The sequence below is a fragment of the Mixophyes fleayi genome, chromosome 6 (genome assembly GCF_038048845.1).
Source record: "Mixophyes fleayi isolate aMixFle1 chromosome 6, aMixFle1.hap1, whole genome shotgun sequence".
In the NCBI taxonomy this organism is placed as follows: domain Eukaryota; kingdom Metazoa; phylum Chordata; class Amphibia; order Anura; family Limnodynastidae; genus Mixophyes; species Mixophyes fleayi.
The window spans coordinates 212092612-212110553 of NC_134407.1; the positions used below are offsets into that span (position 1 = coordinate 212092612).

A 17942-nucleotide genomic window follows, 5' to 3' on the forward strand; every position below is an offset into this window, starting at 1 on the left:
TGAAAGGCTGGATCTCGCTGTGTATGGACAGCTTTAATCTTCCACAGACAGACAATTACACACACCATTTAGACATCAGACCCACAAAACAAATATGCCAGTTCAATATGAATGACAGGAAAACCTATTCATCTCCGTTATATAAAATCTTTTTAAAGTTAAACCCAGTTTATGACTTCCGTAAGGTATCCGCTGAAACAAAGCAGGAAGCCATCTCCACTTACTGCTGTCTAATACGGTAATCTGCAAACTCCTATCAGGTAATGGTAGAGACCCAAAGTGGTCAACTATTAATGTGAATAACATGATTAAACCCATTTTTGTGTAAAATACATTTAATATGTACAGAATGTGATGTATATAAAATCTATTCAATGTGAACGATTTAAATAAACCACATTTTTCACTTATACAATCCCAGCGTCACTAAAATAAAGTTATGTAGATCTGTTCCAAGTTTTCAACCAATCACATGTTGCTCAGGGTAGCATATAGACATTTAGTGGTATATTTACTAAACTGCGGGTTTGAAAAAGTGGAGATGTTGCCTATAGCAACCAATCAGATTCCAGCTATCATTTATTTAGTACAATCTACAAAATGACAGCTAGAATCTGATTGGTTGCTATAGGCAACCTCTCCACTTATTCAAACCCGCAGTATAGTAAATCTACCACTTAGTGTATGAAAGTCCGGTTTTGTCAAATTGTCCAGCGGGTTTTGCCTATAATTTTAAAATATGGCCAGCAAAAATAATACATTTATACCTTGGAGTGTTTTACAGGCTCCCAATGAGAGGTGTTGGCAGAGGCCTGTCTATGACTTATTACTCTGCAGTTATGTATTTATCCTAAGCCATGTTATTAAGTGCGAGTGTTCCCAGTCACCACGACCGGGAAGTACTAAGTGGGAGTAATGAGAGTAACAATTATTGAAGAACAGGAAGTGTCCTTGTCATTCTTATCAATGTACAATGATAGCACATAATCTATACATATACATCCCGGCAAAGTCCTTTCTCTGCCAGTGTATGTGACTCCCAGATCCATCATCCTCACACTGTACACATGTAACAATGAATCTATACACACAGTGATCACATCTATATACACACAGACAGTCCTGTGATTACCCTCCACTTACCTGATGTGCGGGGCCGGTGATTCTCCATCTTGTCTTTGTACAGATCCTTGTGTCCTTCTAAACACTCCTGTACAAAAAATAGACAGTGTTATAAAACACAACATTGAAGCTGTACGATTCCCCAGGTACTTTGCGTCACATAGGGCACAAGCAGGTGCCCACAAGTAATTCAACCTTACTTTCCCCATGTGTGTCAGAAGGTGGCTACCAAGCACTTTCAAGAAAGATTTAGCCCCCCCTCATGTCAGTAACTGGACAGATGATCTCTATGGAGTTTAACATTCCGCGCTGTTAAATTATATGTACGAAGATATTGTTGTGACTTGGTGGGAAATGCTGGTGGATGGATTATGATATTCTTTTATAGCCTGTTACAGTATGTTTAGGTGTGTGTGTGTTATTATTTGTTACAGGATGTTTAGGTGTGTGTGTGTGTTATTATTTGTTACAGTATGTTTAGGTGTGTGTGTGTGCTAATATTTGTTACAGGATGTTTAGGTGTGTGTGTGTTATTATTTGTTACAGTATGTTTAGGTGTGTGTGCTAATATTTGTTACAGGATGTTTAGGTGTGTGTGTGTTATAATTTGTTACAGGATGTTTAGGTATGTGTGCTAATATTTGTTACAGGATGTTTAGGTGTGTGTGTGTGTGTTATTATTTGTTACAGGATGTTTAGGTGTGTGTGTGTGTTATTATTTGTTACAGGATGTTTAGGTGTGTGTGTGTATTATTTGTTATAGTATGTTTAGGTGTGTGTGTGTGTTATTATTTGTTACAGGATGTTTAGGTGTGTGTGTTATTATTTGTTACAGTATGTTTAGGTGTGTGTGTGTGTTATTATTTGTTACAGGATGTTTAGGTGTGTGTGTTATTATTTGTTACAGTATGTTTAGGTGTGTGTGTGTGTGTTATTATTTGTTACAGGATGTTTAGGTGTGTGTGTGTTATTATTTGTTACAGGATGTTTAGGTGTGTGTGTGTATTATTTGTTATAGTATGTTTAGGTGTGTGTGTGTGTGTTATTATTTGTTACAGGATGTTTAGGTGTGTGTGTTATTATTTGTTACAGTATGTTTAGGTGTGTGTGTGTGTTATTATTTGTTACAGGATGTTTAGGTGTGTGTGTTATTATTTGTTACAGGATGTTTAGGTGTGTGTTAGTATTTGTTACAGTATGTTTAGGTGTGTGTGTGTGTTAATATTGTCAACTCAGTGACCGTGTCAGTTGTGTCCTGTTTAACTTTATCCCCCTACACATACCCCCTGGCACTGAGAACAGCATATTCCTTTGTTCACATAAACTGAAGACAGTGAATCTTGCGACTGAAGACTGGAGACTTAAAAGACATCTCAGGGGCTAAGCTAGGGGAGGTAACTCAGCCCTCCCCAGTTTACAAGGATAAGAGGGCATTGTTTCCTGTGTGTGCTCTCCATTGTTTCGGAGAGTCCCTTTCCAGATTTGCAGTAGCCAATCCCAGCCCCGTGCAGATTATATCTTCCAGAGGGACCAAGGGCTGAGGCATACAATCTCCCATATTCCAAGGTGCCAGAACATTGGAACTGGAGTTTAAAAGTTCCAACCCAGAGCAGGCAGGGAGATCAGTGTACTTGAAGTAAGGACTAGACGGGGGTTACAGATCCTGCTAATTGAACTGTTGTGACGAGAATTAGGAGTGAGGGTGTAAAGAAGTGGGATTGAAGCAGAGTGTAGTTCTGGTTGGAGGTCACAGCACCTGATGGACTGGTGGTACAGCTCTGTCAGGATCAAAAATGCCAAATCTTGGAAGATACAAGCAGTAGGGTTACCATCTGCAGCTCTTTGAAGCAGTGTATGCCTGCCTAAAGTGGGGTGACGTCTGGTTGTTGTTTGTATTCACCCTATACGGGTGCCACTATGTAAAGCTTTACTGTAATGCTTTACATAGTATTCATTGAGATTATTCTCTAAACTGTTATAGTGTAATAGCTTTTAGGTGCTGCTTATATAGTAACTTTTGTTACCCCTGGGGTTACTGCTGATACTCATGAGAGGACAGGGCAGAAGTATTTAGATATGGTTAGCACTCTTTTCCTTGAAAGGCTAGTGGACATAGTCTTTACCCCTGGCTATTGTGACACATAGTAACATCCTCACACCTTATAGGAACCTGACACACACAATGATACAGTCATCACCCAGACACATCCCTGGTGTTACTGTATAATGTCCCATTCCCAGCAGTCACCTCTCCAGTCAGCAGCTGAATGATCTTGTTGGTGAGTTCTAGAATCTTCTTCTCATTGTTCAGTGATGGAGGTAGAGGCACCATGATGGGGCTCTGGGTCCTGCTACATCCTTCCGGGCGGGGACAGTTGCTAGATTTCTCACGCTCTCCAGATGCCTGTTTCACTACTGTATAATTCTATATTAAACGGAGCAAAAAGTTATCAGTGTTAAGGGTAAAAGACAATTTTCATTTGTACATAAAACAGACACACAACTTGTTAGCTCAGATTGCTTTTCAAATAAAAATCAAGGGTAACGAGACACTTTCCGCTCCAACCTTCTGCCAATTATGACAGAATAAAGCTGCTTCTCCACACCTTTCTAATCACATGCCTGTTTCATTAGTAAAGATAAGAGTGATGCCACTGTGACATTCCCAGAATCCTTCACTTCTCCAATCACATCCCTGTATTAGTAGAGATACAAGTGATGTCACTGTGACTTTCCCAGAATCCCTCACCTCTCCAGTCAGCAGGTAGATTATCTCTAGGGTGAGATTTAATATCCTCTCAGTCATTTGATTTCTGTCCTTATCCATCTTCAGCAAGTTGGTCAAATGCTCTATACAAGACTCTCTCTGATATAAACTGGTTTCACCTTTATGTGGCCTCACAGCTCAGTCTAAAAATAGAAAATAAATTAAATTGTCAATATTGTAGTGCTTGGATTGCTCCAACACTCCTCAGGCATCTTGTTACAGGAATTGATTATGATTTAAACATAAGAAAAGAAATGGTTTACTTCTGTATACGTATGGTAATTTAGGTTACATGTAGTCCTGCCCACCTTGCAGCCCACAGCTGATGAAAGTGTACTGCTTCAGTCTGCAGGAGCCGCATAGACATACATGGGGAGGGGAGACTGTGGGAATAACGAGGAAATGGTAGAAGAGAATAGTAGACCTACATGCAACCTACAAGCACATAGACCATTATTGTGAAAAATCAGCAATAAAACATTCCCCTTCCTCTCTGTGTCATAAATGTTGTTGTTTCTGTGACACTTATGTGATCATTCGCTTCCAATATACTGGTACATGACACCCGTGGACCACAGTGATCAGGCTGTGGATTCTCTCATTAATACTCATGAATCTTCATAGCTGCCCAGAAGGTGGTTACCTTCATGCTGGGATGTTAAAACTGTCCAGTATCATTTAGTTATTTGTTATCTGTTAGGAGAGCTGTCTAATGTACATGTGTAAGAGACAGCTGCAGCTTTAAGCTACCCACTAGGGGCAATATCTGAGTGTCTGCAGGTGGACAGAAGTCCATGTCATGTTACAAACAAAAAAAGAAAGAAAGGAAAAAGGCACAAATTGAAAGCATGTTCTCCTGATCAGGAATAGTCCATTAGCATGTGGCCATACGGAGTAACCTAGATCTCCCCAATCCTACTCAATGTTTTAAGGAGAAGGAGCTGCACATCTCTTCTGTTTTATTACTTCTATGTGCATCAGCTGTAAGGAGATCAAGTGTATGAGAATGGGTGTGGATCTTAACTCATCCTAAAACTATCCTCCAATCACTACTTTCATTATTCCCACTATCCCATCTTAACCGTCCCTCATTTATCCCATTATCCCCTTCACTCCACCCTCATTATCCCCATTACCCCTTCTCTCATTGTCCTTCCCACAACTCTCTCCCCCATCCCTCGTTATACTCCCCACCACTCTCTCCCCCTTCCCTCATAATCCTGCCCACCATACTTATTTCCCTTTCCTTACTATCCTCCGCCCTACTAGGATGCCACCTTTCCAACAAGTCAGTTCGTCGGCTTCCTGTCCCGGTAAACTGTAAGTGCTATTATTGTGATGTGTAAATGTATAGACCAACAACAGCTCAGCCGTGAATCAGTGGGACCACCGGGTGCTGTAATGTGTAAAAATCGCCTGTCCTCAGATGCAACACTCACTGTGGGGTTCCAAACCGCCTCTGGAAGCAACGTCAGCACAAGAACTGTCTGTCAGGAGCTTTATGGAATTTGTTACTATGGCTGAGCAGCTGCACACAAGCCTCAGATCAACACGTGCAATGCCAAACTTTGAAAGGAGTAGAGCAAAGCACACTGACATAAGACTCTGGAGCAGCGGAAATGTGTGCTCTGAAGTGACAAATCACACTTCACCATCTGGCATGGACAAATCTGGGTTTCGTGGATGCCAGTAAAAGGCTTCCTACCCAAATATGTACTGCCAACTGTAAAGTTTGGTGGAGGCAGAATAATGGTCTGGGGCTATTTTTCCATCGTTTGGCCTGGATCCAGTGAAGGGACATCACAATGTTACAGCATATAATGACCATCTAGAGAATTGTGTGCGTCCACGTTATTATTATTATTATTATTATCGTTTATTTGTTAGGCGCCACAAGGTATAGGCAGCGCCATACATGGTACAAACAGTAGACTATACAGGGTAAAACAATACAGAACAATAAACACAAAGTACCAGAACTTCAGAAACTCCAGGCAGGCAAATACTGTAAAGACGGAGCGGAAGAACAGGTCTGGAGACAGGAGGGGAGAGGGGCCCTGCTCATACGAGCTTACATCCTAAGGGAGGGTAGACAAAATCAGGCACAAGAGGGAGCCAGTGAAGCAAAGGGGAGAGAAAAAGGAGCCAGTGAGAAACAGAAGAGGTGAGAGGTTAAGTGGATGGTTGGTAGGCCTTAAGGAACAGGTGAGTTTTAAGTGCCCGCTTGAAGGAGCACAGATTGGGTGAGAGACGGATGGAGCGAGGGAGGTCGTTCCAGTGAAGGGGGGCAGCTCGGGAGAAGTCTTGTATACTAGAGTGGGAAGAAGTAATCAGAGTGGAGGAGAGGCGGCGATCATTGGCTGAGCGCAGGGAGCGGGGGGGAGTGTGGATGGAGAGGAGGTTAGAGATATAAGGGGCAGTAGACTGGGAGAGAGCCTTGTAGGTGGTGGTGAGGAGTTTGAAAAGGATTCTGTAGGGGAAGGGGAGCCAGTGTAAGGCAAGACAGAGAGGGGAGGCAGAGGAGGAGCGGCGTGTGAGGAAGATGAGTCTTACAGCCGCATTAAGTATAGAGCGGAGGGGGGGGCGAGGTGGGAGCAGGGGAGGCCAGTAAGGAGGAGATTGCAGTAGTCGAGGCGGGAGATGATGAGAGCATGGATGACAGTTTTGGTGGCATCTTGAGAGAGGAAAGGACGGATGCGGGCAATGTTACGGAGTTGGAAGCGACAGGCTTGGGCAAGGGATTGAATGTGGGGGGCAAAAGAGAGAGAGGAGTCAAGAGTGACTCCTAGGCAGCGGAGTTGGGTGACAGAGGAGATAGTGGAGTTGTTAACAGTTATAGAGAGGTCATAGTGGGAAGGGCGTCTGGGTGGGGGAAAGACAATGAGTTCAGTTTTGGAGATGTTAATTTTAAGAAAGCGTGAAGACATCCAGGAGGAGATGGCTGAGAGGCAGTCAGTTACACGAGAGAGGAGGGAGGAAAGATCAGGAGAAGAGAAGTAGAGTTGAATATCGTCAGCATATAGGTGATACTGAAGACCGAACGAAGAGATGAGAGCTCCAAGGGAGGAAGTATAGAGCGAAAAGAGTGAAGGGCCAAGAACAGAGCCCTGAGGGACTCCAACAGGGAGAGGGGAGGGGGTGGAGGAAGAACCAGACGTGGATACAGAGAAGGAGTGGTTAGCAAGGTATGAGGTGAACCAGGCATGAACAGAGCCAGAGAGGCCGAGAGAGAGAAGAGTATGCAGCAGGAGGGGGTGGTCCACGGTGTCGAAGGCCGCGGAGAGGTCGAGGAGGATGAGTATGTAGTGACTCTTGGATTTGTAGTAATAGTTTTGAAAAGGTCGTTTATTGTTTCTGGCCTCCCCAATCCACTATAGCAGCAAAGGGGGGACCAACTGCCTTTAATGACCATGGGTTTGGAATGAGACGTCCAGGTGTCCACATACTTTTGGCTATGTATTGTATTTTACATAGGTAATATGTATATTTATGTTATTGCTTGTTTACTTATTTTCTGTGCTGTGTGTTATTACACGGTTCTGAACAATAAAATAATATTATCATGTGATATTGGTGGATATTCTGTTTGATCAGCTATCTTAGGTGACTATATTGCATCTATTTTTTTTTTTTTGTTCCTATCCAATAATAATTATTGACACGAGTAATGGAAATGTGGGCCCGGACTGAGTGGTTAGTTGTTTTTTTTTTATAATTGCCTTGTTTTTATATCTTATGGCTATAACTATTAATGTGTAATAGCTTGGATCACATTTGGATAATAGTATGCCACCTACGGATAAACAGTAAGTAAAGTGAATGTTAACACAGATGATCATGGCACATTTTTTTCGGCATGTTGTCACCAATTCAGAGATGTTTACATCTCTCATGTGGTTTGCATCGAGTTTCAAATTCCTACTATTGAATTCATGCTTTTCAGGGTAAATGTACATAAATGTATATATATATATATATATATATATATATATATATATATATATATATATAGTAAGAATGCACTCCTTGGACTCCATTTATCTGGCTTCAAGTGATTATTCTGAGGTTTCAGATCCAAAGATGATCCATTGAGGAGTACTAGTGTTCATGTTCATATAGAGAATGCCCTGCGCAATGTTAATATATAGAGAGCCAGATATAAAGAAGATTGCAAAGGGCATATATTAAGGTTGCCCCTAAGATAAAGAATCCATGAGGTAAATAATTTAAAGGGAAAATCTGATGTTTTTGCTCTCCCTAGTCCTTAATTGGTCTACCACGATCAGAATGCAACTAATATATATATATATTTATTACAAATAACATGTATACACATATAGTACATACATACATACATACGTGGTACCAGGACTGAGGTCTGATTCAGCAGCCTCCGGTTGCTAGGTAACCGTTCACCGTGCGGTAATTTACACGAAGCAGATTGGGTGGTCGGATGTCATGTGACAAGCTTCCGTCTAATCTCCTAAAGCTATAACGAACTTCAACGGTCACGACTCCCGCCGACCATCACTAGGCCGAGAATCTTGTTAGGAACCGGAAATGAGGTGGACCGCACGGAAAGGAAGTATTTTGGAACGCAGATACATGAAATGCGGTGGACCGCAGACACAGGAAGCCTAGTGGAACGCAGACACAGGAAGTCTGGTGGACCGCAGACACAGGAAGTCTGGTGGAACGCAGATACAGGAAGTACGGTGGAACGCAGATACAGGAAGCCTAGTGGAACGCAGATACAGGAAGTACGGTGGAACGCAGATACAGGAAGTCTGGTGGACCGCAGATACAGGAAGTATGGTGGAACGCAGATACAGGAAGCCTAGTGGAACGCAGATACAGGAAGTACGGTGGACCGCAGACACATGAAGTCTGGTGGAACGTAGATACAGGAAGCCTAGTGGAACGCAGACACAGGAAGTCTGGTGGACCGCAGACACATGAAGTCTGGTGGAACGCAGATACAGGAAGCCTAGTGGAACGCAGACACAGGAAGTCTGGTGGACCGCAGACACAGGAAGTCTGGTGGAACGCAGATACAGGAAGTACGGTGGAACGCAGATACAGGAAGTACGGTGGAACGCAGATACAGGAAGCCTAGTGGAACGCAGATACAGGAAGTACGGTGGAACGCAGATACAGGAAGCCTAGTGGAACGCAGATACAGGAAGCCTAGTGGAACGCAGACACAGGAAGTCTGGTGGAACGCAGATACAGGAAGTACGGTGGAACGCAGATACAGGAAGCCTAGTGGAACGCAGATACAGGAAGTACGGTGGAACGCAGATACAGGAAGCCTAGTGGAACGCAGATACAGGAAGCCTAGTGGAACGCAGACACAGGAAGTCTGGTGGACCGCAGACACAGGAAGTCTGGTGGAACGCAGATACAGGAAGCCTGGTGGAACGCAGATACAGGAAGTACGGTGGAACGCAGATACAGGAAGCCTAGTGGAACGCAGATACAGGAAGTACGGTGGACCGCAGACACAGAAAGTCTGGTGGAACGCAGATACAGGAAGCCTAGTGGAACGCAGATACAGGAAGTACGGTGGAACGCAGATACAGGAAGTCTGGTGGACCGTATATACAGGAAGTATGGTGGAACGCAGATACAGGAAGCCTAGTGGAACGCAGATACAGGAAGTAAGGTGGAACGCAGATACAGGAAGTCTGGTGGACCGCAGACACAGGAAGTCTGGTGGAACGCAGATACAGGAAGTACGGTGGAACGCAGATACAGGAAGCCTAGTGGAACGCAGATACAGGAAGTACGGTGGAACGCAGATACAGGAAGTCTGGTGGAACGCAGATACAGGAAGTATGGTGGAACGCAGATACAGGAAGTCTGGTGGAACGCAGATACAGGAAGTCTGGTGGAACGCAGATACAGGAAGTATGGTGGAACGCAGATACAGGAAGTATGGTGGAACGCAGATACATGAAGTGCGGTGGACCGCAGACACAGGAAGTCTGGTGGAACGCAGATACAGGAAGTACGGTGGAACGCAGATACAGGAAGCCTAGTGGAACGCAGATACAGGAAGTACGGTGGAACGCAGATACAGGAAGCCTAGTGGAACGCAGATACAGGAAGCCTAGTGGAACGCAGACACAGGAAGTCTGGTGGACCGCAGACACAGGAAGTCTGGTGGAACGCAGATACAGGAAGCCTGGTGGAACGCAGATACAGGAAGTACGGTGGAACGCAGATACAGGAAGCCTAGTGGAACGCAGATACAGGAAGTACGGTGGACCGCAGACACAGAAAGTCTGGTGGAACGCAGATACAGGAAGCCTAGTGGAACGCAGATACAGGAAGTACGGTGGAACGCAGATACAGGAAGTCTGGTGGACCGTATATACAGGAAGTATGGTGGAACGCAGATACAGGAAGCCTAGTGGAACGCAGATACAGGAAGTAAGGTGGAACGCAGATACAGGAAGTCTGGTGGACCGCAGACACAGGAAGTCTGGTGGAACGCAGATACAGGAAGTACGGTGGAACGCAGATACAGGAAGCCTAGTGGAACGCAGATACAGGAAGTACGGTGGAACGCAGATACAGGAAGTCTGGTGGAACGCAGATACAGGAAGTATGGTGGACCGCATATACAGGAAGTATGGTGGAACGCAGATACAGGAAGTCTGGTGGAACGCAGATACAGGAAGTCTGGTGGAACGCAGATACAGGAAGTATGGTGGAACGCAGATACAGGAAGTATGGTGGAACGCAGATACATGAAGTGCGGTGGACCGCAGACACAGGAAGTCTGGTGGAACGCAGATACAGGAAGCCTAGTGGAACGCAGACACAGGAAGTCTGGTGGACCGCAGACACAGGAAGTCTGGTGGAACGCAGATACAGGAAGTACGGTGGAACGCAGATACAGGAAGCCTAGTGGAACGCAGATACAGAAAGTACGGTGGAACGCAGATACAGGAAGTCTGGTGGACCGCAGACACAGGAAGTCTGGTGGAACGCAGATACAGGAAGTACGGTGGAACGCAGATACAGGAAGCCTAGTGGAACGCAGATACAGAAAGTACGGTGGAACGCAGATACAGGAAGTCTGGTGGAACGCAGATACAGGAAGTATGGTGGACCACAGATACAGGAAGTATGGTGGAACGCAGATACAGGAAGTATGGTGGAACGCAGATACAGGGAGTGCGGTGGAACACAGGTTTTGGAAGTTGGGGGTGCTGGCACTATGCAGAAAAAAAAGGTTACTCGTCGAAGATCCTTTCACATTGGGAAAGACTCCAGTGTTTCTTCTCTTAGTTTCTTAAACACTGACGTGTACCAGTAGAATGCTTTTGAATTTTTTTAAAAGTTGCTATTGGAAAGTGTTAGGAAAAGGATTGTAATTACAACCCCAGAAATGTAGTTATTAGTATGGACTATTGTGCATATCCTAGCTGATGCATCTGCGCTGCGGACCTTGGGAAGGGGTTGCGAACACTAGGACTATTCTCCCGGGTAGAGCTCTCCACAGCCCCTAATCCCACTGAAATAATTTAAGGGTGTAAATACGGGGGGGGGGGGGATTAATCTTACTTTTCTTACTTACTTTCATTATTATTTCCATCTATCTAACCCCTGCCAGGAACAATGGAACATCTCTGTTAATCAAATTGTGTACTCCAGCTACATAGGAACCACACATCTCAGGGGGGTCCCCTGGATCATAAGTTGGGATTCCACCTGAGGTCTGATCCACTTCGATAAATGTACAATATCTCACTGGCCCGAGTGTTATCTACATCCTCTGACAGTGTGGGAAATAAATGAAACTTAAAAGCTGTTGCATGGGAACTGTACAGGCTTCTTCTTTGTTGATGCAACAGGACTGGCCAGGAATACGGTTCTGGGTGGACTGTCCTAGGGGAGAAAGTAACATAAGCTGGGTGACATTAGGGCTTGGTGCATGCTGGCAGGCATTGTAAGGTTGGCAGATAGTGACAGCAGTCTGTGGACCGGTGCGGTCTACAGTCTATGTAGCAGGTTAATTTGTTTTTGGAAGCGATGTCACAGAATGAGTATCATGAAGCACCAAGCTTTTCGGTTTTGATTACCATTTTATTTTCTATGTTTAGGACACTAGTTTAGGACAGTAGTACTTCTACTGATGCAGGAGAAACCCTGCTTTCACAGCGCAGCATTTACCACACTCAAAACAAGAGTACGACTTCTCCCCTGTGTTTCTCTGTGGATGTACAACAAGCTTGTAATTATGAATAAAACATTTCCCACATTCAGGGCAGCTTTGTGATTTTTCTCCTTTGTGAATGCTCAGATGGTCACATTCAGAGCAATAAAATGGTCTCTTGCCTTTGTGAATCAGCAGATGCTCAGCTATACCAATGGGTCTATGCATTAAGCTTAATTGACACATAAAATATGTGGAAACTACTCTGCAAAGAAATGGTTTTTCTACTGCGTCACTTTTTTGTGATTCCACAGAGAATTGTCGTCATCCCCCCATACATAACAAGTATAGAAGTTTCTGGACATACATTTTATTTTTTAACTGTGTTTAATGGACAGTGGCTCAGTGGTTAGCACTTCTGCCTCTCAGCACTGGGGTCATGAGTTCGATTTCTAATCATGGCGTTATCTGTGTGGCGTTTGTATGTTCTCCCTGTGTTTGCGTGGGTTTCCTCCAGGTGCTCCAGTTTTCTCCCACACTCCAAAAAAACCCCAAAAAAAACATACTAGTAGGTTGATTGGCTGCTATCAAATTGACCCTAGTCTCTCTGTCTCTCAGTTTGTGTGTGTGTTAGGAAATTTAGACTGTAAGCTCCAATGAGGCAGGGACTGATGTGAGTTCTCTGTACAGCGATGCGGGATTAGTGGCGCTATATAAATAGCTGATGATGATGATGATGAATTGTTGGATACAAAATTCAGACATAAAGGAAATACAGAGTAATGTCAAACAGGATCTGAGGTGTAACTGTATGTATGTAGGATCAACCATAACGCTTGTGAAGATAACTTGGAGAAAAGTAAGGTTGTAGAAAGGGCGAGGGCAGAAGTGTAAGGATGTGGAGGGGGGGGGGGGGTACACCACCTTGATATCTTGAAATATGTAGATAATGCAATGCTCAGGTAAAGCAAAGCTTATGAGGAACATCTGGCTCTTCTTGTATTACAGAGTTTGGCTCTGTTGGAATAATGACACATTTTTTATGATCTGCGGGTGTATAAATGTCAGTGTGTGGGAGATACCTTTTGTTATGTGTATGATCTGTGGGAAGGGTTGGCGCCGCCATTAGGCAGCTGCCTAGGGTGCTGAATGAGACATTGTTAGTAAGATGGTCAGAGCGGTGCGATCGCCCGCCCATTACCTATTTCACCATGCTGCTGTCCTTAGTTGTAAAGAAAGGCAGTGCTGCCTCGTCTCACATCCCTCCGGCGCCTGGTTCCTGGCAGTGTCACGACTCTGTCACTGGAGGGGGGTCGAGAAGGTTCAGAAAGGATATAAACAAGAAGAAAGCAGAAACAAGAAGCAGAGATGCAGACAAGAAGATATGTAACAGGACAGACACATCAGGAGGGGTAAAACAAATGATTAATGATCTAGGTAGACTAGAGGAATGGCCAAGAGAGTGGCAACCAGGGCCATCTTTTCCATTGGGCACGATGGGCAGCTGCCCAGGGGCCCCACAGGCAAGGGGGCCCCATAGGCATGGCTCTTAATGAGAATAAATAATCCTGCAAAAGAAAAAAACCTACAAGGATCACTGAGCAAGTGCATCTATCTATCTCTATCTCTATATATCTATATCTGTATCTGTATACATCTATATATCTATATTTAGGGGCCCCGGTGCACTGCTTTGCCCGGGGGCCCATAATGTTGTTAAGATGGCCCTGGTGGCAACTACAGTTTAATGCCAAAAAATGCAAAATCATGCACTTGGGTCTCAAAACCCAAAGGCTAAATACAGTATTAATGACACTATAATGGAAACTACTCAGTAGAAAAGGGATCTATAAGTCACTATTTCAGGTGACTTAAAGGCCTGTAAGCAATGTAATAAAGCAATGAGGAAGGCAAGTCATATGCTTGGTTGTATAGAGAGGAATCAGTAGCAGAAAGGTAGAAGTAATAATACCACTGTATAGATGAGTGGCACAACCTCATCTAGAATACTGTGTTCAGTTCTGGAAGCCATATCTCCAGAAATATATAAATACATTAGAAACTGTACAAAGAAGGACAACTAAAATGGTGCATGGCCTACAGCACAAAACTTACCCGGAAAGACTAAAAGAACTTAATATGTATAGTGTGGAGCAGAGAAGGGAAAGGGGGACATTCTGCAAAGGAATAAAAGTATAGAACACGAGGACATGCACTGAAACTGGAGGGAAATAGGTTCAGAGGAAATGTGAGGAAAAACTACTTCACAGAAAGGGTTGTGGATAAGTGGAATAGCCTCTCGTCAGAGGTGGTAGAGGCTAATACAGTAGAGCAGTTAACATGCTTGGGAAAGACATAAGGATATAAGGATATCCTTATAAAGAATAAAGGATCAAATAGGGTTTAAGGTTACCATAGGTTAATAAAACAATGGGCAAACTAGATGGGCCAAGCGGGTCTTATCTGCCGTCAAATTCTATGTTTCTAAGAAAAAATAAAAAGTAAGGTAATTACATTAACAGAGAGAAAACGGAGGGACAGGTGGCTAAAGAAAACATTTAGGGTCTGGAGAAAATGAGGGGGGGGGTGTGGTTATAGAAAATGTAGAGAGAGGAGGCTGGATAAATGGGGGGGGGGGGAGGCTATAGAAAATGTGGAGAGAGGGTGCTGGAGAAATTGGGCAGAGAAGGGGCTACAGAAAACATGAGAGATGGGGCTGGAGAAAATAGGGTGAGAGTTGGCTACAGAAAATGAAGGGGGGAGAAGAGGTGACTGGAGAAAATGGGGGAGGGGTGGCTAATGAAAATCGGGGGAGAATTACATTCAGAAATCTCAGCCAGTTACATACTATTAATTTAAAATAACTTCTTGTTTGAGCAATCATTTATTTTATTAGTATTTGCACACTATTTGTCTCTCCCCTGTTGCTATTAGTATAATAAATTGTACATCTGCAGAATACATTAACATATAAACAAAGGTAATATAAATGGCATACATACAGCAATAAGCTGTTTATTAAAACCTGGTGGGCAAGAGGGCATGTGAGAAAAGATGGCGGTATGGAGGTGATATGTCATAAAACCTGATGGGTACAGGTGGCATGTGTAAGAATAGCTGATAAACAGGTGACATGTGTGAGAAACACTGGTGGACAGCGGGGGACAAGTCAGTATGTAACAGGAGAGTGATTTTTTTTCTTTGCTCTGAAATCTTGGGGCCTTCCCTCCAGGTATCCTGCGTTTGCTCCTGAGCAGCAGTGAAGCCTGGACAGCATTCTGCATCAGACATCAGTACATCTGGACATCAGTGCATCTGGACTGCAGCCTTACCAGCCAGCCAGGAGATAAGAGTTACTATTTTTATTTTACAAATATCAAGTGTGTGAGGTGCTGGGAAGTTAGAATTGGAGGGAGGAGGGGCGGTAGGCTGAAGCTTGGCGTAAGGCGCAGATAAACCCTGCATCGGCCCTGTCTGTGGGTGGATGAATGTTGGTGAGGTTTCCATCCTCACATTAAGTTGGTTTCTCAGTAACATTCTGTAGAGAGTTGGTCATGTTTTGTTCATCTGTTGATGAGGATTTTGCTGTACAGCGAACTGTGATCCCCAATCCGATGAAGAAATAGGAGTGTGGGATTCTCCAGATATTTTTGTATCCTCAGTGAGATCTGTTGGAGATAAATACAGGTTAGATGATATAAACACAGGGATAATAAAAAGGAGAAAATGCTCCTGGGAGTGATAATCATGCAAAGGACAGATTGTAGTCTGTGGCTCCTCTGACTGCAGGCTGATCCTAGAGGAGGTGTAGTCTATGGCAGAACAAGGACAACTGCCACCTCTCCGACCGTGATCTCCTGCTCTACTCTACCATGTCACTCCTAACCACAGTCCCCTCACTACCAAAGCCCAATAACACAAGGACACATATGCAGACTCCTTTTTATGTCTGAAACACAGAGTATCAAACAAAAACATAGTAGGACATCCCATGGCAAAACATCACAAGCAGACAAGGTACCAAATCACAGTGACAGTAGGATGGTTGATGCCTAATGCAATTTCAGCTTGTTTTTGAATACATCCAGAGGCAGCTTCTTAGACTCTCGGGAATTGTGGGGGGTTCAAAATATGAGTGAAGCTTGCTAAAAAAAACAACAACAAAAAAAACACACGATCTGAACAATTTGAAGTAGAATCTGGGTACCTACTTAGAGCATGAGGAGAGTCCAAAAGTTCATTCAAACAACTAAGGCTCTGGTCAACAGATCTTACAAAGCCTGCCTATGAAATAAAGTACAAGAGTAATGTGGACACAAGGATGCAGGTTAGTTGTGGACTAGCTGCAGCTCATTCTCCAGAAGAACCTGGTAGAGGACATTGCAGTAATCATCCATTTATTTTGGCACATGCTCAACTGGAATCGGATGTTTGATGTTCTTGAGGCGAAATAAGAGGAGGTTTTGAGGATAGCAGACACTTGACTGACACAACCCTGGTACCACACTTAGGCTGCACACATGGATTCAAACATGGCACCACACTTAGGCTGCACACATGGATTCAAACATGGTACCACACTTAGGCTGCACACATGGATTCAAACATGGTACCACACTTAGGCTGCACACATGGATTCAAACATGGTACCACACTTAGGCTGCACACATGGATTCAAACATGGTACCACACTTAGGCTGCACACATGGATTCAAACATGGTACCACACTTAGGCTGCACACATGGATTCAAACATGGTACCACACTTAGGCTGCACACATGGATTCAAACATGGTTCCACACTTAGGCTGCACACATGGATTCAAACATGGTTCCACACTTAGGCTGCACACATGGATTCAAACATGGTTCCACACTTAGGCTGCACACATGGATTCAAACATGGTTCCACACTTAGGCTGCACACATGGATTCAAACATGGTTCCACACTTAGGCTGCACACATGGATTCAAACATGGTACCACACTTAGGCTGCACACATGGATTCAAACATGGTACCACACTTAGGCTGCACACATGGATTCAAACATTGTTCCACACTTAGGCTGCACACATTGATTCAAACATGGTTCCACACTTAGGCTGCACACATGGATTCAAACATGGTTCCACACTTAGGCTGCACACATGGATTCAAACATGGTTCCACACTTAGGCTGCACACATGGTTTTGAACATGGTACCACACTTAGGCTGCTCCATTCCTCTTAATTTATTAGGAGGAATGGAGAACGGGGCAGACCTGCTATCTCTAAGGGGAAGGAGTTGAACAGGAGCACAAACTGAATTGGCAATATTAACCCACACAGAAATTAGTATAGGTATAGATTATAAGCTTGTGCGGGGCCCTCTTACCTCTCTGACTGTCTGTCTGTATTAGCCAGGTTTTATTACTGTTTTTTCCCAATTGTAAAGCGCTACAGAATTTGTTGGCGCTATATAAATAAATGATGACGTCAATGATGAAGTATCATTAGTTTACATACAGTTTTATGTGGGCATGGCGTGATTTATTGTAATACATTAATTATTATAATGTAACAGTGAAAGCGAATGGTAAACAACATGCAGATCAGATCTCCTATTTCCGATGGGATGGGGTCCCATGTAGACATAAATGCATCTTCATGCAGATGGATTTAGCTGTTCATTTTGCATTGCAGGTATCGTAAATTTGCTATTTTTGCGCACACATTTTATGTCTATTTTTCCCCAGCTTCAAATGATCCCCACTATGTCCTGTAGAGCAGAATTAGTGATTGACATTTATGTAAGGTAGCCAGATCAGCCATTAAAATGAGACAGTTAAAAAATATGCAGGCTGTCTGCTGCTATGCGTTCAGTTCACATGCATGTTGCAAATT

The 17942-nt window shown here is 43.8% G+C and overlaps 1 protein-coding gene across 8 annotated transcripts in view; it reads right to left on the reverse strand.

Moving 5' to 3' along the window:
• The window catches only part of LOC142159811 (uncharacterized), a 316766-nt gene that overhangs the window by 30036 nt on the left and 268788 nt on the right, over positions 1–17942 (reverse strand). For 4 of the 8 annotated variants that reach the window (XM_075214577.1, XM_075214565.1, XM_075214564.1 and 1 more), the window contains 2 exons: positions 3371–3547; positions 1144–1210 (listed from right to left, as the gene is read on the reverse strand). In XM_075214577.1, the coding sequence (XP_075070678.1) occupies positions 1144–1210; positions 3371–3547 (244 nt within the window). Of the gene's footprint in view, positions 1–1143; positions 1211–3370; positions 3548–3871; positions 4033–8240; positions 8450–17942 lie in introns of those variants that run through there. The other 4 variants (XM_075214570.1, XM_075214566.1, XM_075214567.1 and 1 more) reach the window with 4 other exon arrangements.